Raw genomic sequence first — 21,753 nt, forward strand, 5'->3', positions numbered from 1 at the left:
GAAGTGTCTTACCAGTCGTCACCACACGAAAAGCTAGCTATTTGCTTTCGCAAATGAGGACACTTCAGGCTAAGGAGTATGTTTAACACATCTCATGTGATGCACATGCACATGTCTTTCCCTCTCTGTAGGTGAGTGTACTAATGTAATTATATTATATTTTCTCTTGTCTGTTTGTATATGTATATCTGTATTTGTGAGGAGGCCCCTGTCTGAATTAGCAGCAGACCTGTTGTTAATGTAAACCTGGAGCTGTCTTTCTGTCTCTGTCTCTCTGTCTCTGTCTTTCTGTCTCTGTCTCTCTGTTTCTGTTTCTCTGTCTCTCTGTCTCTGTCTCTCTGTTTCTGTCTCTCTCTCTCTCTTTCTGTCTCTCTCTCTCTCTTTCTGTCTCTCTCTCTCTTTCTGTCTCTCTCTCTCTCTTTCTGTCTCTCTCTCTCTTTCCGTCTCTCTCTCTCTCTTTCTGTCTCTCTCTTTCTGTCTCTCTCTCTCTCTTTCTGTCTCTATCTCTCTTTCCGTCTCTCTCTCTTTCTGTTTCTTTGTCTCGGTTTCTCTGTCTCTCTGCCTATCTCTTTCTCTCTTTCTATCTCTCTTTCTGTCTCTCTTTCTGTCTCTCTGTCTCTGTCTCTCTGTCTTTGTCTCTGTCTTTCTGTCTATTTCTTTCTGTCTCTCTCTTTCTGTCTCTCTCTCTGTCTCTCTCTTTCTCCCTTTCTCTCTTTCTGTCTCTCTGTCTCTGTCTCTCTGTCTTTGTCTCTGTCTTTCTGTCTCTCTCTTTCTGTCTGTCTCTCGGTCTCCCTCTCTGTCTCTCTCTGTCTTTCTCTCTCTGTCTCGGTCTCTCAGTCTCTTTGTCCCTCTCTTTCTGTCTATGTCTCTCTCTCTCTCTCTCTCTCTCTGTCTCTCTGTCTCTCTGCTCAGTCCTGTGTTTTGTATTGCCTGGGATCCCCAGCAGAGCTTGGATTGTGACACTCCGTACGGTGGCTCGTCATTAGATTACATACACACACACACACACACACACAAAACACACACACACACACACACACACACACACACACACACACACACACACACACACACACACACACACACACACACACACACACACTGTGAGCCTGGGACCAACCCCCAGAGAGAGCCCAGATCTCACCACACCATCTGATATAAATCACACACGGTGGCTTCACCACATGAAAGACCAACGCCAGCCTCAAGCAGCTGTTGCTCTGTAGACTGATTGCCTACGGAGTGTGTGTGTGTGTGTGTGTATGCCCACGCTTGTGTCTGTCTGACTGCCCACAGAGAGGCTGAGGGACACTGCATGTTAAAGAACAATATCATCTGTACCCTCGTCTCCTAGTTAAAAAGCTCAGTACATCTTGGAAATACAGCCAGGCAGACATTTTCCTCATCGCTGTGAGCGAAATGCATTTTTTAATCTCTGCAGAAAATAGGTCATAGTTGTGAGCGCTAATTCTGCCATTTTCCCTCCAAAACCTTTTTTAGGAAGTCTGTATATGGATGATGTCATTCAAAGGATGTTATCTCCCTTCCTGGGCTTCTGTGCTTGTTTCACTATTAGTTAACCAGGAGAGACAGTGTGGTCATTATTGACCAGAATGTATTCTGTTTGAGTGTATACTTTGCTTGTGCTTATAGACAATGCTGTTTCATATTTGCAAAAGTATCAAGCACATGAGTGCATTGCAATGTTTTTCTTATGCAGACTGAGAATGGGGTCCAAATTGTGATTTTGAAATGTATTTTTAGTGTTTCAGGTAAGAAAGACAAGTCTTGTTATTTTTATCCACTTTTATTCTGCAATATGACCAATATTTTCTCATATTCAAGTGTGTATGAAAAAAAGTCACTGATTTCTTAAAAAGCTAAATACAATAAGCATTAGATCAAGGCACATACAAGACTGGGCCAAAGAGCATTCAATGCACTTTGGTTTTCAGTTCAGGAATTCTTGAAAGATGGGACAATTGTCCCGACTTTCAAGAATCCCTGAGCAACTTTGTAAAGAACAATTAACTTTGAAATTGTGGTAACATAGAAGTAGTAGTGTCTTCAATCTGGAAAAAAATACAAAATACAAAATCATAATCATAAACAAGGAAATCGGTGACGTTTGTATTCAAAAGAAAGCCATTTTTTTCTCTATGTCCATTTTTCTTGCCCTGTTTATATCTAGGCTATGTTTGAGGGCCACGTTTGGATGACTTATGGTACAAGGTACTGGAGAATGGCATCCATTGTAGTTTAGCCAGATAGAGATATAGGGGTGTTGTCAGCCTGGCCACCCTACATGGGTTAATATGTTAGGAGAGGGTCTCCTCTCCTCTCCTAAAGGTCTGTGTGCTTCATATGCCCTGTGCTGTGTTCTACAGGACTGCTTGACACACATACACACAGGCACTCACTCATGCTCGCAAGCACAATCACAAGAACACGTGCAGACACATACACACACACACACACACACACACACACACACACACACACACACACACACACACACACACACACGTGGTCTACCTGTGCTGTCTCTGTTTCTGTTTTTTCCAAACAGAAAAACTAAATGAATCCACACACTGAACAAAGCATAGATGTAAAGCACGACACCTCCATATCTAGTCCATGTTTCAAGAGATACACCCCTCTGGGTCTCTCTGGCTAGGTACATGTAGGCGACTGCTCTCTGCTTGTCTCTCCTCAGAGGAAGAAGGCAACACGCCTGCTGTCTCGCTGCTTCGCCCTGGTTCTTCTTAGTTAATCAGCTGTGCCCTAGTTTTGATCATCATGTCATTTCTTTTGCCTTTTTGTTGTTATCGAACAGCCACAAATATAGTGTCAAAGGACCTGTGCTTTATTCTTCAAGTCTGATTGTTCAACACAGCAATGAAAACCCACTTTCACAGTTGACAAGTCATCATATCTCAGTAGAACAGAGTTTGTTTTTATACTTGGTTGTTAGGTAACCTTAAGCCAAAGGAAATACAGTACAAATGACTAAAAACCCCTAAAATATAGAATTGCAGTTTTAATTACAACATACACTGACCTGCGGCTCAGTGATGGGCCTACTGTCTGCAATGTGAACCATGTTTGTTCTCCTCTTCGTCATAAAATGTCCTTAAATATAAATTATATGGGCAAATGTACAGAAGAACATTGCTTTCCCAATCAGTCTTATAGATCCAGTGTTTTATAACAATATCTTATAGCCACTTAGTTTCAAGTCATCACCGAACGCACTCATTTATAATAAAATGTCCTGCGTTATCAATATCATGAATGGGAGTGGTCTGAATCAGGTATTCCACTGTCTCTGTAGCTCCTGTTGCTAATACTGGTCTCGCTGTGTGGGCTTTTGTACAGACTCAATCCATTCGGAGGGAAAATCGTATGTATCACAAACTCCTCTTTGGACACGGGCACGGGGTGTATGGGGATCATCTGAAAAGAGGCCTCTCGTATCTCCAAGATCGAGGTATCCTTCTTCGTCCCCGCCTCTGCGTAATCGTCCTTCCTCCGTCGGCCCTTGTTGTAGGTGCAATTCCTGGAAAACAGCGAACCCTTCCTGTGCACGTACCAGCACACAAGTGCCAGCATTATCATTGCCAACAGAGCCACAGCCCCTCCGATGATCGCGGCTAAAGGCAGACTGGAATTGTTGTAAGGCTCCTTTTCCTGTTCGCGGTTCAGAGTGGTGGTGGGGTTGTAGGCCTTCAGAGAACTGGTCTCTGTCTCGATGCAAACCGGCGTCTCGTCCGACAGGTAAATGTTGCTGGTCTCCATGGGAACCATGCATATCCTGTATGAGGATTCCGGTTCTAAAGCTGTTAGGAGGTACTCCGTCTTCTCCCCCTGTACGATGGTCTCCGTGATGGAACCGAACGAAGGGTTGTGGCCCAGTTTTAACCAGCTGAGCCTTAGGGCAGTCATGGGTACAGAAACCCTCCAGGAGATGTGCACTGTCTCTGCACTGCTCGACTTCACGCTGATCCTGATGATCTTTCTACCTGATGGTGTCGTAGTACTGCGGTGGTTCTTACTCAGTTCAGGCATTTTCACCACTGGTCTTTTAGTGACAAAGGAGGGCCATTGTGGATGTGAGGGGGGTAAGGTGTTAGAGACGGTGCTGGTCTCGAAGGTAGGGGCCCCCTGGCTCCCGCCCAAGTCAGAGCCTCCACAGTCAAACAAGTCAGTAGACAGATCCTTTATAGCCATGCCCTTCACCTTGTCCGGCCCCTGGCACATAAACCCTCGAACGTTGACTTTTGTCGGCAGCGACCTTAACCAGTCTCTCACCCACTTCATCCGGCAAGTACACTGCCACGGGTTGTTACGGAGCAGGAGCTGCGTGAGGTTATCCAGGTCTTCAAACACTCCTTGAGGCAGACTGCTCAGGTTGTTGCCCGATAGATCCAGCCGATACAGCTGCCTGAGGAAAGCGAAAGCCCCGGCCGGTACCCGGTTGATGTGGTTGTCTTGTAGCTGCAATTTTTCAAGACTGGTTCCCGGTAAGTTAGCCGGCGGAGACGTCAATGTGTTTCTCACCAGGGACAGCTCGGTGAGATTAATCAGGTTGATGAAGGCCATCTCGCCGATGCCACGGTTGTTGAGTAGGTTCCCGTCCAGGACGAGTCTCTTTAGGTTGATCAGGTCCTGGAGGGACGCCTCCGATATCGACGAGATCCGGTTGTCGTCGAAGCGCAGCTCCTCGATGGTCTGCGGAAGGCCGGACGGGATGGTGCTCAGGTGGTTCCTGGACAGAAAAAGTAGTCTCAGGTGGTTGCTGTCCCTGAACGCTCCCTCCTCGATGCTAACCGCCGAGACAGAGTTATCATCCAGGTGCAGCTCCTCGATCAGCGGGATCTGACCCAGGGACGCATGCGTAATCATCCGAATATTATTCTCCTGTAGATGCAGCTCTTTGACTCCTATTGGCAGGTTTTGGGGGAACTCGTCCAGATTATTACAGTACAGATAGATCTTCTCAACATTGCTTAGCCTCTTCAGATCGGTGGGGATACCAGCACTCTTGATCCTGTTGTTTTGGAGGAAGAGTACAGTAGCATCCAGTGGAATGCCGGTAGGAATAGAGGTGAGGCCTCGATCATTACAGTAGATGAAGGTCCCATCACACCGGCAGGCCGATGGGCAGGAGGCTGAGGTCACCAGAGGGTTAGCCAGACCCAAGAGTAGTCCTACTCTGGTCAGGAAGAGGAGGAAGTTCTTGCATTGGGCGGTCATCTTGTTTGGAGGTTGTGGCGTCTGGTGTAGTCTGGCAGTGTGATCACTCAGGAACCCTTAGGGAGGAGACAGAAGGGTAAAGTTAATGCACAAGGCCTTTAAAAGGAAGCCAACATTCTTGTTTCTAGTAATTGCTGTTTGCTTGAATTGTGTTGCCTCAAGCTCTTTCCGCAATAAACGTTCTGCAATATATTATATTGTTTGTAGGCCCTATGCAGACTATTAAATTTATATAAATTGTTACTATTACGATTTACCAAACACAGAAAATGAATGAAAGCAACTAGCGAGGCTAAAACTAGTTTGAGTGCAAAAGTGATGTTTTCAAGGAACACACATAACGTTAGTACATACATTCTCATTAGACTCTAGAAACTTCACAAGTGTACAATGTTTTTCCCTTTTCCTCATTTCTTGTTTGTAGATAAGAAAATCCTTTAACATCTGGCCTCTCTTCTGAATTCAATCCCTGTGCTTGGGCTTTAGCTTGTAAAATGTAATAGCTTGGCCTTGGTTGTTTTACACGTTTCTGTATCTTTCTCAAGGCTGCCTTTCATTGCTGCTAGTGTGTGTGTGTGTGTGTGTGTGTGTGTGTGTGTGTGTGTGTGTGTGTGTGTGTGGGGTGGGGGGGGGGGGGGGCATGAACAAAGTCAGGCCTTGTAAATGATCTGTTGTGGAAACGTCTCTCTTGCTCTCTGTCTTACATTCTTACATGAATCTGGCCTAGAGCTCACAAGGTGCTAGAAACATTTCTATTTACAGTAGCTAAAGGAGGAAAACAGAAAACATTCCTCAAGAAATAACCGTGTCAGTAGAACACGTCTTCTGAGGGAGATTCTTTACATTGCTGGTCAGATTCCTAGGTAGCAGTGGCAGTGCTTTGCAGACTCAATACCAAATGTGGAACGATGTAAACCAAACTGCACTCATCAGTCATCCATTCACTAACTACATGGCTGAACTGTTCAGTGCTTGGCTGTGACTGGTAGCAATAACTGATTTAGAGCAGTTAATATTGCATGAATAATCACATTTAAGTTACCTTTTAGCACAGCAGTATATTTGTAAGTAGAAGTTGTCATGTGCTGTTTCTCTATATACAGCCACAAACACCAAGGAAACAACAAACTATTTCTTAACTAGCACTGCAACAACAAGAGGTCATGACCTCAAATTAATATGGCAAAACAGTAGGTGCAAACTGCTTGTCTGTCTTTCTCCTTTAGTTTATACTGTGACCAGTGAAGTGTGGTTTCCCTTTTAATTAGACAAGTACTGATTTATTACTTTAATTAAGCATTCATGTACTGACCTCTCCTTCCACCACGTCTCATTAGAAACCCCCCCCCCCCACACACACACACACACATACACACACACACACACACATACACACACACACACACACACACACACATACACACACACACACACACACACACACACACCATTATTAGAAACCTTGGTTTGGTCAGTGAGGCGTAAAGAAGCCACAGCCAACATCCAATCATAGCTGTCATACCTGAAGGATCCGTAAATAATCCTTCTGCAGCCACACAAGAATCCTTTCCCCATCCAGCAGATGGAGATGTATGTTGAAATCTTTTCTATTAATCCTTTTCAGAAAGGAAATGTTTATTAGCGTAGTAAGAGAGAGAAGGTCTTTGCTTATACCCTTGGTTATATTGTGACCCGGGTCAGTGTGTTTGAACTAAACTGATCCGTGTTTGTTCGCTGACCCTCCTCTTGTGTTGTCAGCCCTGCTCAGGCCTCTCAGGCCATCAAAGGTTTTGCCATGGAAGATAAGCCAGTAGAAAAAGCATCTCCACTCAGACTGAAAGACAAAGCTGCAGTCTTCCTCCTCTCAAAAGCACAAGAATTCGGGGGGTGGGGGGTAATATTAAAAAGGAACGTCCCAATGGTAGTAGTAGTAGTAGTAGTAGTAGAGCCCTTGTATCGTCCAACTCAGCAACTCCAATAACCCCAAATTAGATTTCTTTGTGTTACATAGAGGCCCCCTCCTCTTAGGGTAGAGATTTGAAGCTGAGGTTAGGTCCTCTCAGGAAAGGGGAGGGTAACTCCAGCAGGCTCTCCACAGAAAAGAAAAGAATACCCAAAGCTAGACTGAGCCATGCCAATACCAACCCTGCTTCCTAAGACTCACTCCAGGGCTGTATCACTTATGTACTCCAGCCTTGCAGGAAACCCAGAATGGCGTTTTCCATGAATCCAGGGCTAGGGAAGTTCTACATACTCCAGTAACAGAGTGGTACGTACTCCTCAGGAGACCTGTGGACGGCAGGACAATGGTCGGATCGCTTCTCCCAGGCCCAGCCTCGTAGTAGCTTGTTCCCTTATGGTCACACACCTGCTCTCTGGACCATGCTGTGTCCTGCTTCTATTCCTGTACCCACACTATTCTGCATTGGTTGGTTCTCTGAAAAACAGCCAAAGAGACAAAGATCAACGTTATTTAACATCCATAGGCTATTAGCAATCAATGTAACATCTGTCAGACAGACAGTGTCTGTAAGTATGAGGAGTGAAGGGAAATCAATGTAACATCTGTCAGACAGACAGTGTCTGTAAGTATGAGGAGTGAAGGGAAATCAATGTAACATCTGTCAGACAGACAGTGTCTGTAAGTATGAGGAGTGAAGGGAAATCAATGTAACATCTGTCAGACAGACAGTGTCTGTAAGTATGAGGAGTGAAGGGAAATCAATGTAACATCTGTCAGACAGACAGTGTCTGTAAGTATGAGGAGTGAAGGGAAATCAATGTAACATCTGTCAGACAGACAGTGTCTGTAAGTATGAGGAGTGAAGGGAAATCAATGTAACATCTGTCAGACAGACAGTGTCTGTAAGTATGAGGAGTGAAGGGAAATCATTGGGAAACGTCCCTGGTTAAAAGTAATGCACTTTATAGGGAATAGGGTTCCATTTGAGACCCAGATTTCAAGGTTAATGGATGTCATATGGCTTGCTGCCTGGCCTAAATGCAAAGAAACACACAGCATGGTGCCATTACGTCTACCTCTGTCTGTGGAACTCCTTCCTTCACTCTCATCAAACAATGCATGTCTTTTTTAATTATAGAGGACAATGCTTTAGGGAAATTCAGATTTAATGAAAGGTGGATTCAGAAATCTCTAACAGAGAAGAGGTTGTGAAGATCCTATTTATTCTATGTGAAATCTCTGTATAGGCTAAATCTCTGTATAGGTTAAATCTCTGTATAGGCTAAATCTCTGTGTAGGCTAAATCTCTGTGTAGGCTAAATCTCTGTGTAGGCTAAATCTCTGTATAGGCTAAATCTCTGTGTAGACTAAATCTCTGTATAGGCTAAATCTCTATGTAGGCTAAATCTCTGTATAGGCTAAATCTCTGTGTAGGCTAAATCTCTGTATATGTTAAATCTCTGTGTAGGCTAAATCTCTGTGTAGGTTAACTCTCTGTATAGGCTAAATCTCTGTGTAGGCTAAATCTCTGTATAGGCTAAATCTATGTGTAGGCTAAATCTCTGTATAGGCTAAATCTCTATGTAGGCTAAATCTCTGTATAGGCTAAATCGTGAGGAATACAACATCTAACAACAGTACACATGGTATGAACACTAGCCGGGATGAGATGGGTTTGCCTATGGGAGTTGAGACTGAGTCAGAGCCCCTAAAGCTTATTAAATGTATCTGTAGATCAGGGGGATTTATTTAGCTTTGCCTGAATTAGCCTGGGAGAAAAGCCTGTGCTGCTTCTCTTTGATAGTGGACATAGTTGGTGAGACCCAGATTAACCGCTGTGTTCACTGTGGATTTTTATTTATAAAAGATAAAACGTTTTTCTCCCCCCTAGCAGCTTGCTCAACCGTGATTGTGTGCATTGCCCTTTCCACCCCCCACCCCTAATATCAGCCCCTCCCCCCCAGCACCCCCCATCTTTTCTGTGGTGATGGTAGAAAAGAATGTCTTTCCATATGAAAAGCGTCAGTGATCTAGACCCCTGTTTCCCTCTTGTTCCCTCCTGTCTTGCTCAGTTCACTGCCTCAGCTGACACTGCTTCGTTTTTCAACCGGAGCTGATGCTTCATTCTGGGCTGTGTCCTAAATGGCACCCTATTCCCTATATAGTGCAGTACTTTTTCAAAAGTAGTTCACTATGTAGGGAATAGGGTGCCATTTGGGACGAAGACTTGGCCTCTGAGTTTCTGACTAAGATTAAAGAATGCAATCTGCTCTGTTCTCAGAAAAGAAAAGGGGTCGCTTCTAGACAGAAGCTATGACCAGGGCAACACGCCCCTGAGCAAGGCCCCCTAAGGCGGCCTCTCTTGCTCCTGAGTGAAATGAAACTCCCTCCTCTGTTCACACTGCTCAGAAATGTACATGTGAGATAAAGCTCATTTGAAAGGCTCATGAATACAACTGGGCCAGCCACCCTACCCGTGTTCCAGCATCACCTTTCGCCCTTACTTTCACCCCACCCTCCCTCAATCCCTCACTCAAGCCCTCCCTCACACACACACACTCTCTCTCTCACACACGCGTGTTGTACTTCTATCCTCGTGGGGACCTAAAATGTATTTCCATTCAATTTCCTATTTTCCCTAAAGCTAAACCTAACCCTTACCCTAGCCTCAACCCTAAACTTAACCCATAACCCTAACCCAAAACGTAACTCCTAACCACTAACCACTAACGCCTAACCCTAATCTTAGCCCTAACCCTAATTGTAACCCTAAACCTAACTCCTAAGCTTCAAATAGCCTTTGTTCTCATGGGGATGTGGGAAATGTCCCCACGAGGGAGAATTTTCCTTGTTTTATTATCCTTGTGGGGACGTTGGGGGATTTTAGGTCCCCACAAGGATAGATAGAAGAACCAACCCATACAGACACACACACACACACCCTCTCTTTTAACAACCTACTACTATGAATGCACCTTATATTAAACCTGGCCCGCTGGTGTTAAAAATAGAACTTACTCTGCCAAGTTAATGTTATGTTTCCACTGACAACACAATGGCATTACGTCCTTACATGTACCTCGCTCTAATCTCTGCTAAAGAGTGTGTGTGTGTGTGTGTGTGTGTGTGTGTGTGTGTGTGTGTGTGTGTGTGTGTGTGTGTGTGTGTGTGTGTGTGTGTGTGTGTGTGTGTGTGTGTGTTCCATTAGCTGCCATTTAAGTGTGCTCCTGTAGAACATGGACGAGAGTGGGCAATTTAACACCTGTAGCCTATGGAGAAGATTATGGTAATGAGAGGCTTGTAACCCGATTACAGCTCCAGTCCTGAGATGCTGCTGCCTGATGACCGCACACACACACACACACAGTCTTGTACAGCTGAACTTGTGGGGGGACACAATTCAGTCCCATTAAAAATCCTATTTTCCCATAACCCTAAACTTATGAGTACTCTTACCTGAACCTTAACCCAAAAACCTAACCTTAACCCTAACCCTAAACCTAACTCAAGCTCCGAACCCTAAAACTAACCCAAGCTCCGAACCCTAAACCTAACTCAAGCTCCGAACCCTAAACCTAACTCAAGCTCCGAACCCTAAAACTAACCCAAGCTTCGAACCCTAAACCTATCTCAAGCTCCGAACCCTAAACCTAACTCAAGCTCCGAACCCTAAAACTAACCCAAGCTCCGAACCCTAAACCTAACTCAAGCTCCGAACCCTAAACCTAACTCAAGCTCCTAACCCTAATTCTAATTCTCACCCTAAACCTAACTCAAGCTCCGAACCCTAAACCTAACTCAAGCTCCTAACCCTAAACCTAATTCTAATTCTCACCCTAAACCTAACTCAAGCTCCGAACCCTAAACCTAACTCAAGCTCCTAACCCTAAACCTAATTCTAATTCTCACCCTAAACCTAACTCAAGCTCCTAACCCTAAACCTAATTCTAATTCTCACCCTAAACCTAACTCAAGCTCCTAACCCTAAACCTAACTCAAGCTCCAAACCCTAAACCTAACTCAAGCTCCTAACCCCAAACCTTATTCTAATTCTCACCCTAACACTAGTTCTAATCTTAACCCTAGACCACCTAGAAATAGAATTTGACCTTGTGGGGACCAACAAAATGTCCCCAGCTGGTCACATTTTTGTTTGTTTACTATTCTTGTAAGGACTTCTGGTCCACACTGACACACCACTCTCTCTATCTCTCTCTCTCTCTTAATTCAATTTCAATTCAATTTAAGGGGCTTTATTGGCATGAGAAACATATGTTTACATTGCCAAAGCAAGTGAAATAGAAAATAAACAGAAGTTAAATAAACAATTTAAAAAATGAACAGTAAACATTACACTCACAGAAGTTCCAAAAGAATAAAGACATTTCAAATGTCATATTATGTGTTGTAACGATGTGTTGCTCTCATAGAGAGAGACAAAGACAAAGGATTTGACTTTCTTTATACATATACTGATTAATATGATGGAGTAGTCTTCCTGGCTTGTCACCCAGTCTCACCCTGACATGATGACTGCCCCTGACTCAGTGTCCAGCCTACAGTGAAAGGAACAGGTGACTTGTTACTAATGTAAGACTGACGCTAGTCCATGTGCACAAGGCTGGGGAAAGACCCAACATTTATTTTGCATGATGCACTGAACCTAAGAGTCCCTTTTTAAAAAGAGTTGCTATTATTGGGAGAGTTCTGGGAATAGGTTAGAGTTCTGGGAATAGGTTAGAGTTCTGGGAATAGGTTAGAGTTCTGGGAATAGGTTAGAGTTCTGGGAATAGGTTAGAGTTCTGGGAATAGGTTAGAGTTCTGGGAATAGGTTAGAGTTCTGGGAATAGGTTAGAGTTCTGGGAATAGGTTAGAGTTCTGGCTGAGGTGGTGTTTGTTTAGGTGGTGTGGTCTGTTTAATAGTATTGTAGCAGGGAGGGTCCTGAGACTTTTTTTGTGGTGTGCTACCGGGTAGTGTTCCTCTCTGAACCAAGTAGGGGCTATCCTTCACGGTTAGTGCAGACAGCTTGAGTCCCTGGCCTGGTTGGCTGGTTGGCTTCTTGGCTGCCTTTTTCCACGCTTATCGGGTTTCTCACCGGGGTGGCTTCATTCTATTGTTCATTACAAGACAAGCAGGAGGGCCCTCTGCTCTGGGAGATGTCCACTGAGGGGATTTGGATTAGATGTTCAAGGGTTTTGGTCAATCGTTTTAATAGCGTTCTCATATTTGAATTCATTAATTTTGTACAGCTTTGTTTTTATACTGTATAGTTTGTTTTGATCTATCGACACAAACACACACACACACACACATCCACTTCTTCCCCAACACACACACACACATCCACTTCTTCCCCAACACACACACACACATCCACTTCTTCCCCAACACACACACACACACATACACACACACACACACACACACACACACACACACACACACACACACACACACACACACACACACACACATCCACTTCTTCCCCAACACAGTGAGGTGGAAAAGGGTGCAAGGTTTTTTGGGTGATGGATGTCTCTCCCTATCATCCTAATAAGCTCCTCCTATAGACGGCAGGAGATTTTTGTAAACCGCCATAACCGGCTTCCGCTCCACTGAATGTGGACTAGCAAAATTTGTATGATTGTGTGTTGACACACACACACACAGACACACACACTTTCAGCTAGCGGAGGGAAAGATATTGTCAGAGACTGACACAAAACCACAGGACGTGATAGATTATAGCCACAGCTAGAGAGATTTAAGTCTAGAATAACAAGTCTTGCATCCAAAATGGTAACCCATTCCCTATATACACTAGAGCCCTATGAGCCCTGGTCAGAATTAGTGCACTATATTGGGAATGTACAGATGTAGGATCTTAATTTGATCGCTCTGGTGCAGGGGAAATGTTAAATTCGTAGTGTATTTTAGGTTTAAAAGGGATTTGGAAGTTTGTCATTTCCACTTTGAAATTTCAGATGTAATTTTCCCTTACGAATAATGTATCAACCCTTACAAAAATGTCCGTTAATTATAATCCACATAATAAATCACATGTCCTGTTGCTGCAGGATTATTTTTATGCTGTAGCAAACTGGCTCAAATGAAGATCCTACATCTGTAGTTCCATTTGTGACGCAGCCAAGGCCCTAAGACATATGCTCTCTGGACACAGATCCCAGAGAGAAACAAAGAGATCTGTGAAAACTGAAGCAATTTGGAAACAATTTCATGGCTGTCAAGAAGTATTTTAGATTAAAAATGTCTTTTTTAAGTTTCTTTACAAAGTAAGTGATAAAATTACATGGACTGAATTATTAGAGGAAACAGTTAAAATTACCAAAGTTTCTGTGGTTAAATATTCAAGAGTTATAGAATGAATTTAAATCACTGTATAGTTCTCCATTGGGAAATCAATGATGTATTTGTACGTGTTGTAGGTTATTTATTTAGATCACAACATAGTTATAGATAGATTGCAGCTATACACATAGCATGCTATGGAAATACTGTTGGTTGGTCAGAAGCTTAGAAATGAGGCTGAGTCTTGCATTTAACATCTTGGAAGATAAATATATATTTTAGGCAAAAGGAAAAACAACAACCATAGAATTTTGAATTCCCATTTTCATGTGTTTTAGAAGGTAGACTGTAGGTTATACCTTTTATTGATGTTTACCCTTACTGTCAGTTTATTTATTTTGTTTCCTTTCTGCTTCTGGCTTTGATTTTAGAGGAACAGATTTTTTATTCTTTAGGATAAATAATAGATTATTTTACTGTACCCCCAGGCACCTTCGTCAGCTGTCTCCATTTGTCACTATTCTAAGTCATTGTTAGAAAAAGAGAAAGTTTGAGCAAGGAGGGCCGCATAGGGCCTACTGTGGAGCTACTGGGGCCCACTGGGTCTTACCCAGGCCTACTGGGGTGCACAGACACAAAAGAACATTCATGAATGCATCTGAATTCACAGTGAGGGAGACAGACAGGCAGGCCGTGTTTCAGAAAGATAATCTATCATAGTTTAGTTTCAGGGATTTAGGTTTGGTGCGTAACCTCCCTTCTGTTGTTATCGGTTAGATGGGATGAACAACAACACTGTTACCAGACCATTTGGGGCTATAGAGCAGAGAGAGAGGGGATAGAGGAGGAAAGGGGTCTGGGGATGACGGGGGGGTCTATAGAAGAGAGAGTGAGATAGAGAGAGAGAGCGAGAGTGAGGTCTGTGGTAGACGGGTGTCTCTCCATTGTAACACTCTAAAAGGAAAGCCAGATCAGTCTGTTGCTGCAGCAGCTGCATGCTTTTTACCACATGGGGGTGGTAGGCACTGCAAGATGGAGGAACCAGCCGTGTGTGTGTGTGTGGACTGTTGCACTTCTGGTGCTTGGCTGTGTAGGTTGTAATCGGCTAACAGAACCACTGTCAAGGAATGGGGCCTCCTACTGTTCTAAAGGACAGCAGGCATGGCCATGGACAGTCAGGGCCTTAGCTTATTATACTGTAGGCCCTTTAGCCTTCATTCCATGTTAACGCTCACATATTTGACTCAAGCAAATGAAAGGAATTGGGGTGCTTTGTGAGAAAAGCTCATTTTCCTTCTTGCCTTTTACATTTCTCTTCTTTATTCTCTTTATCTCTCAGTATAATTAGTGATTTCATTCTGGTGGGATTGGAATTGGTGATTAAAAATAGCCTTATTGTTTCATTAATGATGGATGGAATTGAATTAGGCCTAAATGTTGAGAATACGATTACAAATGTAGGGAATAATTGATTGGATTTAGAAGTATTGTAAAGGGCCTATCTAATTCTAAAAATGACCGCCTCAGTTTAGTCAAAATAAAAAGTTAAAGCAGAAAATTTAGAATATCTCTATCTAATATATGTCTAGTAGATGACACGTGCATGTATGGTTGAACGTGATGTAAAGGGACTATCTATTTCTAATCATTACTTCCTCCGTTTAGTCAAAATGTCCAAGTTATTCTCAGTCCTTTGTCTAGATAAACACATGTCTGTAGTGACCTGGTTAGCCAACTAGACTGATCTAATCCAGTTAAGGAGATTCTTCCCTGTGAAAACCAATTGACCAGTGACTTTGCCCTGGGGCAGTCCACACAGTAGAACAATAGGCTAGCTCTGTCTCCCTACCCTGCCTGACTGACAGACTGATGTAAACAGACCAGGCTACTTGTCAATAGCTAGTAGCCATTTTGTTTTTTTTAATCAGTGATTAAGACTTGCTTTCATTAGTGTAGCCTGGAGCAGTGTATTGCTAAATAGAATGATCTGGTATAGGCTACTGGAATCAGACATGCTCTTGTTTTGACCTGTTTTGTTTCAGCTATCTGCCAATAGCTAACATTTTGTTTCACTCTGTCGGGTATTACAGCAAAGTTACCTTTCAAGGAATTCCTTTTAAATGTGTAATCAGTTTGTATATTGAAACTACAGGCCTAGACATGTGGTTTTGATGTCCAGTTGTTTCTAATGTGAATTGTGTCCTGAATAGTGGATTGGGACTTAAACACCATTTCACCTAGATCAATGGCTGAGTTAATTTCTTCACCCGATAGGCCTATTGCCCAACTACATGTCACCTGGCTTGCTGCCTTAGATGTTAGCAAATAACCAAGTCCTCAATACACACATAGGCTATGTCCCTATAACAACACTTTTGATCACAGGAGAGGAAACAAAACACCATTTCCAGTAGCAGTGTTCTTGCTACACTCTTAGAAAAAAGGGTTCCAAAAGGGTTCTTCAGTTGTCCCCATAGAAGAACCCTTTTTGGTTCCAGGTAGAACCCTTTTGGATTCCATCTAAAGTTCTAACTGGAACCAAAAGGGTTCTACCTGGAACCAAAAAGGGTTAACCAATGGGGACAGCCGAAGAACCCCTTTAGATTCTAGATAGCACCTTTTTTTCTAAGAATGTTCGTTTAAAAAAAATCATAGATAAATAGCCAATACAAAATCAAATCGTATTCGTCACATGCGCTGAATAGAGTAGACCTTACCGTGAAATGCATACTTACAAGCCCTTAACCAACAATGCAGTTATAACAGAAGTAAGAACACCTGATTATTTAGTAGGCCTAATGCGCAGTTCAGTAACCTTGTGGTAATATTAGATAGGCATATTTGATATTATTAGATAAATAGTCAATATCATTATTTTGATAATCCGTAGGATAAACTAGATAATGCCAATTAAGACTGGACTTTCATTCACACTGACTACGCATCGTCTAATAGGCAAGCTACATACAGTATGTTGATCATAGGCTTAACATTAGTGTGGGAATCTGTTTGATGGAGACCTATTAAACCGATTATATAACCGGCTCAATCAGATAATGCTGGTGTTATCATCTAACCAAACCGCGCTTCATTTTTTCTGCTCTACTCTTATGGATAGAGACTATAGGTTATTATCTTAAGAAATATGTGATTGGGACATAAACGAGCTATGATGTTGTCTCTAGCTTATCACCATCTATTTTATGGCGTATTATACGAACATAACTGACTCAACTGCATAGGGTTGGCGTGAAAAACAACGCACCGAAATGTGAGCACGCTCCGGGTATGTGGCTATGGCATGCGGAGAGGGAGAGGAGCTTGTGTGTTTTTTGCGCACACAGAAATAACACACCACACATTGAAATGCAGCTTGGCTACCCCTAACACCATTTGTGGTGATAACGCACATGATGCACATGGAAAATTCCCTCCCAAAAGTCGAGTTGTTCCATGTCGCTGAGCTTTTTGTGGCGGTGGGAGAGGAGAGAAGAGCGAGACAAACTCCCACCGTCTGCGAGAGCTGCATTTAGCGGAGTTTTCCCATCGTCTTAAGCTGCCCTCGGTGACAAACCTCCGCTCTCCTTCTCTACCAGATCAGCATCGTAATTTAATACACTCACTGGGGTGTCTTCCAGCTCCTCCGAAGCTTGCTAGGCTACACTCTTAGAAAAAAAGGTGTTATCTAGAACCCAAAGGGGTTCTTCGGCTGTCCCCATAGTGGAACCCTTTGAATAACCATTTTGGTTCTAGGTAGAACCATATTGACTTCCCTGTAGAATCCTTTCCACAGAGGGTTCTACCTGGAACCAAAAAGAGTTGTATCTGGAACCAAAAAGGGTTATCCTATGCGGGCAGCCGAAGAACCCGTTTGGAAGCCTTTTTCTCTAAGAGTGCCAGATGCTTCGACCGCTCATTCTTCCCAGATATACCACTGTAAAAGTTTACAGTGTAGTGTTTGTCTTTTATGCAGTTATATCTCCACGATTCATTCCATTATATATGCACCTTCAGAATCCCTCAGTAGGCTATCCATTTGTAATCTGAAAGATATCGTAGTGAATACGGGATAGAAAGATAACTCCGCGGTTCCTGTTGCTTCCTTCCGCGGAGGAGTTGAGGAGGTTTGGATAAAGACTTATTTATCTGGATCAGTCTAGTCAGCCGGCCGTATGAACGAGCTAGCGGAGCGTCATTGCGGTACTCCGTCTTCGTGGTTGGTAGAGCTACTTGCAATGCGGAGAGAGGGACAGACAGACACCGAGGAAAGGCTGCATTGCCGCCAGAGGTAAAATTGAGCTGCGAGCTGCTGGTTTCTCTCGGAACGTATCGTCTACCCTATCAGAGAAAATATGCATTTGGCAAGAGACACACGTATAGCAAAGGAGCCTGGTGTGTTGGAAAGTGACTAGAAAATTAGGAATATTAAGGAATAATCTATGTGTTTTAGTTTAATTTAGTGCTCTATATTCTGCTTAATGATAAACTCTCCAGAACGAGCTTGGTTTTGATGTTGTGAGCTGTGTGGTTGAATAATAGGCTAAACAACCACATGCATACATTTGTTCTGTTATTTGGTGTAAAATGCCCTCTTAATCGCTCACCATCATACTCAAAAAGAGATTTTTTTTAAATACATTTGATTATGAAAGAAAACCGATAGCCTAGTGACAAGGCATAAACCCACAGCGGCAGAATTATTTATGATGGAACATGTATGCATCTGTCCTCATTTGAAATAACCAGAAATAGATTTATTCAAATCTTCTCACTTTTTTATTTCCTTCTTTAGAAAAAGGGGGATACAGGAAAAGAGAAATGCAATAGAACTCCAGCACAACATTTAAGACACTTACCTCCTGAATGAACCAAGAAGTTAAAAAAAACAAATAAATATCCTCCCTAGAAAAGCAGTCTGTAAAATCGAATATATTCCAATTCAAAACAGGGAGGATAGAGAATATCTTCAGATCCAAAAAGCCCAGTCTTGAACACCAACCGAATGCTACAGTATAGCTCTGGTATCAGTTCTGTAGTCTGTCTGAAGCTGTAGCAGCAGTACCGGTCTGGTGTGTGTTTATTGGTCCTCACATACACACCACATACACACTCCAGTCCGCTGGCTGTGGTAAAGAGCCCAGGAATGGCAGGACAGATCGCTTGGGCAGAGCGCACTACAAGTGTGAACTTACATCAGCCTCTAGCGCTTCAATAGAGCTAGATAGATAGATGTCATCTGGGGGAGGGGCCTCGCTCGCTCTCCCTAGCTTGCTCGGTCCTCTCCAAGCCCCCCCCCCCCCCCCTCTCTCTCTCTCTCTCTCTCTCTCTGTGTCTCTCTCTCTCTCTCTGTCTCTCTCTTTCTCAGTGGTTGAGGGCGCAGTGTTATGTAAAGCCGCTAGGGGGAGTAGAAGAAAGGGATTGGACGTTCTGAGCCTATCGTATGCGAAGTGTGTGTGTAGCGGTAAACAGCAGTGAGAAGATGATGCTGCTCTGAAAGGAGAGGAAACGAGAGTACGCGCATTGCCCTGGCAGAGGGAGGGAGGGGATGGGAGTGTGTCAGGGAAATGTGGGTTGTACCGTATGTTTCACTTTTGTTTATAATCTATTTCACTTGCTTTGGCAATGCAAACATATGTTTCCCATGCCAATAAAGCCCCTTAAATTGAAATTGAATTGAAATTGAAAGAGGGAGAGAGAGAAGGAGAAGATTCTTATCACTGTAAAATATGGGATACATACACTACCGTTGAAACGTTTGGGGTCACTTAGAAATGTCCTTGTTTAAGAAAGAAAATAACATTTTTTTATTGTAGCTGGAAACAGGATATTTTTTTATGGAGTACAGAGGCCCATTATCAGCAACCATCACTCCTGTGTTCCAATGGCACGTTGTGTTAGCTAAATAGTATCCGTAAAACACCAGTCTCAACGTCAACAGTGAAGAGGCGACTCCGGGTGCTGGCCTTCTAGGCAGAGTTCCTCTATCCAGTGTCTGTGCTCCTTTGCCCATCTTAATATTTTCTTTTTATTGGCCAGTCTGAAATATGGCTTTTTCTTTGCCTCTTCCCTGTTGACATTGAGACTGGTGTTTTGCTGGTACTATTTAATGAAGCTGCCAGTTGAGGACTTGTGAGACGTCTGTTTCTCAAACTAGACACTGTAATGTACTTGTCCTCTTGCTCAATTGTTCACCATGGCCTCCCACTCCTCTTTCTATTCTGGTTAGAGCCAGTTTGCGCTGTTCTGTGAATGAAGTCGTACACAGCGTTGTACCAGATCTTCAGTTTCTTGGCAATTTCTCACGTGGAATATCCTTTATTTCTGAGAACAAGAATAGACTGACGAGTTTCAGAAGGAAGTGCTTTGTTTCTGGCCATTTTGAGCCTGTAATCGAACACACAAATGCTGATGCTCCAGATACTCAACTAGTCTAAAGAAGGCCAGTTTTATTGCTTCTTTAAATCAGCACAACAGTTCTCAGCTGCACTAACATAATTGCAAAAGGGTTTTCTAATGATCCATTAGCCTTTTAAAATGATAAACTTGGATTAGCTAACACAACATGCCATTGGAACACAGGAATGACGGTTGCTGATAATGGGCCTCTGTACGCCTATGTACTGTAGATATTCCAGTTAAAAAATCACCCGTTTCCAGCTACAATAGTCATTTACAACATTAACAATGTCTACACCCCAAACTTTTCAACGGTAGTGTATGTTTTTTATGTGGTGTGTATCAGTACAAAGTAATAAAGCAATGGGCAAAAACTGGAAAGAGTGTGTGTTTCAGTCAAACAAGTGTTGTGTGAAAGCTGCACGTGTAGATGAAAGGTGTGTGTGTGTGTGTGTGTGTGTGTGTGTGTGTGTGTGTGTGTGTGTGTCTGTGCTCATTTGATGCATATATTTAGCACACTGTGTTTTGTGCCTCTGCCACACACACCTGAGACTCTGTGAGTTTGTCTGTTCTGCTTCCACTCTGTTTCGAGTTGTGTTTCATGTCTTAATGAATTCAAACTGAGGGTGTGGACTCTGGTACCACACAGCAGCAGTGAGTCAGCCTGTTAGTAGAGGTTCTGCTGCAGGGTTGACCCAGGCCCTGTTTGTGTGTGTGTGTTCTCCCGAAGAGAGGATCCAGGACCATGTACCATGTACTTCATAAAGTATTCAGACCCCTTGACCTTTTCAACATTTTGTTACTTTACAGCCTTATTCTAAAATTGATTCAATTGTGTTTTTTCTTCATCAATCTACACATAATAAATAACCCATAATGTTAAAGCAAAAACAGTGTTTTAGAAATGTTTGCTAATTTCTTTAAAAAAGGTAAGCATGCCTTGGGGGTATGATATTTGTGCATCTGTTACTTTCTCACTCATTATTATTCACGGTTAATTCAGGATTATTCGTAATCATGGTAGCATCCACATTAATGTAGAAGTGTTTAGAAACATATTATTTTCTTATTTACAATAAAAGTGACTTCAAAATGACCCAATGCATTATTTACCATTCAATTCTATTTGGCACAAAATAATCCTAAACAACCAAAACAAACTGGAAATGCATCCAACAAGTTTGTAAATTCACAAGCTTGATGAAGCCTTTTCATGCTCGTAATATACTAAACTTTTGACCACTTTAACACATATGAGTGAATTTGTTCCAATACATTTGGTGCCCTGAAATGGGGGGGACTATGTACAAAAAGTGCTGTCATTTCTAAATGGTTCCCCCGATATGGATGACAATACGCTCAAATGACATCTGCCAGTCTGTAACGCTCTGGGCGTAGTGGGTGCAAAGTCAGGCGCAGGAAGCAGAGAGTTCAGGGTAGTGCTTTTAATTGCACACATGGCGAACATAAGCCACCCCACGAAACACAGGGCGCAACAAACCACTGGGACTCAAACAGTCCGGAGAAAAACCCACAAATGAAACACGTCAACATCGAACGTGCACAGTAGCAACACAAAACAATCCCGCACAAAGAGCAGGAGGGTCTACTGGCTAACATAGCCCGACTAATCAGCCTACACACAAAACAGGTGAAACCAATAAACAGAAAGGGGAAAAGGGATCAGTGGCAGCTAGTAGGCCGGTGACAATGACCGCCAAGCGCCACCCAAACAGGAAGGGGAGCCACCTTCGGTAGGAGTCGTGACACAGTCTGCACTTTAACCTCATATTCATTGTATACTTTTAAATCCAAAGTGCTGGAGTAC

At 43.0% G+C, this 21,753-nt stretch overlaps 2 protein-coding genes across 4 annotated transcripts in view; one reads left to right on the plus strand and one right to left on the minus strand.

Annotated features, from left to right (window-relative positions):
- The window catches only part of macrod2 (mono-ADP ribosylhydrolase 2), a 1,232,546-nt gene that overhangs the window by 210,648 nt on the left and 1,000,145 nt on the right, over positions 1-21,753 (plus strand). The gene's annotated exons all lie outside the window — the stretch shown is intronic.
- On the minus strand, positions 1,789-18,727 carry flrt3 (fibronectin leucine rich transmembrane 3). 3 transcript variants are annotated; one of them, XM_029640035.2, is made up of 3 exons: positions 18,386-18,727; positions 7,534-7,693; positions 1,789-5,312 (listed from the first exon to the last, which is right to left on the minus strand). In XM_029640035.2, the coding sequence occupies exon 3, from the start codon at positions 5,254-5,256 to the stop codon at positions 3,289-3,291; it is 1,968 nt and encodes a 655-aa protein (XP_029495895.1). In that variant the 5' UTR covers positions 5,257-5,312; positions 7,534-7,693; positions 18,386-18,727; the 3' UTR covers positions 1,789-3,288. The 3 variants fall into 3 exon arrangements, with proteins under 3 accessions (XP_029495895.1, XP_029495894.1, XP_029495896.1); XM_029640034.2 differs by having other exon boundaries at positions 6,779-7,693; XM_029640036.2 differs by lacking the exon at positions 7,534-7,693.

The sequence above is a fragment of the Oncorhynchus nerka genome, linkage group LG28 (genome assembly GCF_034236695.1).
Source record: "Oncorhynchus nerka isolate Pitt River linkage group LG28, Oner_Uvic_2.0, whole genome shotgun sequence".
Taxonomy (NCBI): Eukaryota; Metazoa; Chordata; class Actinopteri; order Salmoniformes; family Salmonidae; genus Oncorhynchus; species Oncorhynchus nerka.

What these genes read in the sequence shown, in the direction of transcription:
- flrt3 (XM_029640036.2), bottom strand. Translation starts at nt 5,256, where the DNA reads ATGACCGCCCAATGCAAGAACTTCCTCCTCTTCCTGACCAGAGTAGGA.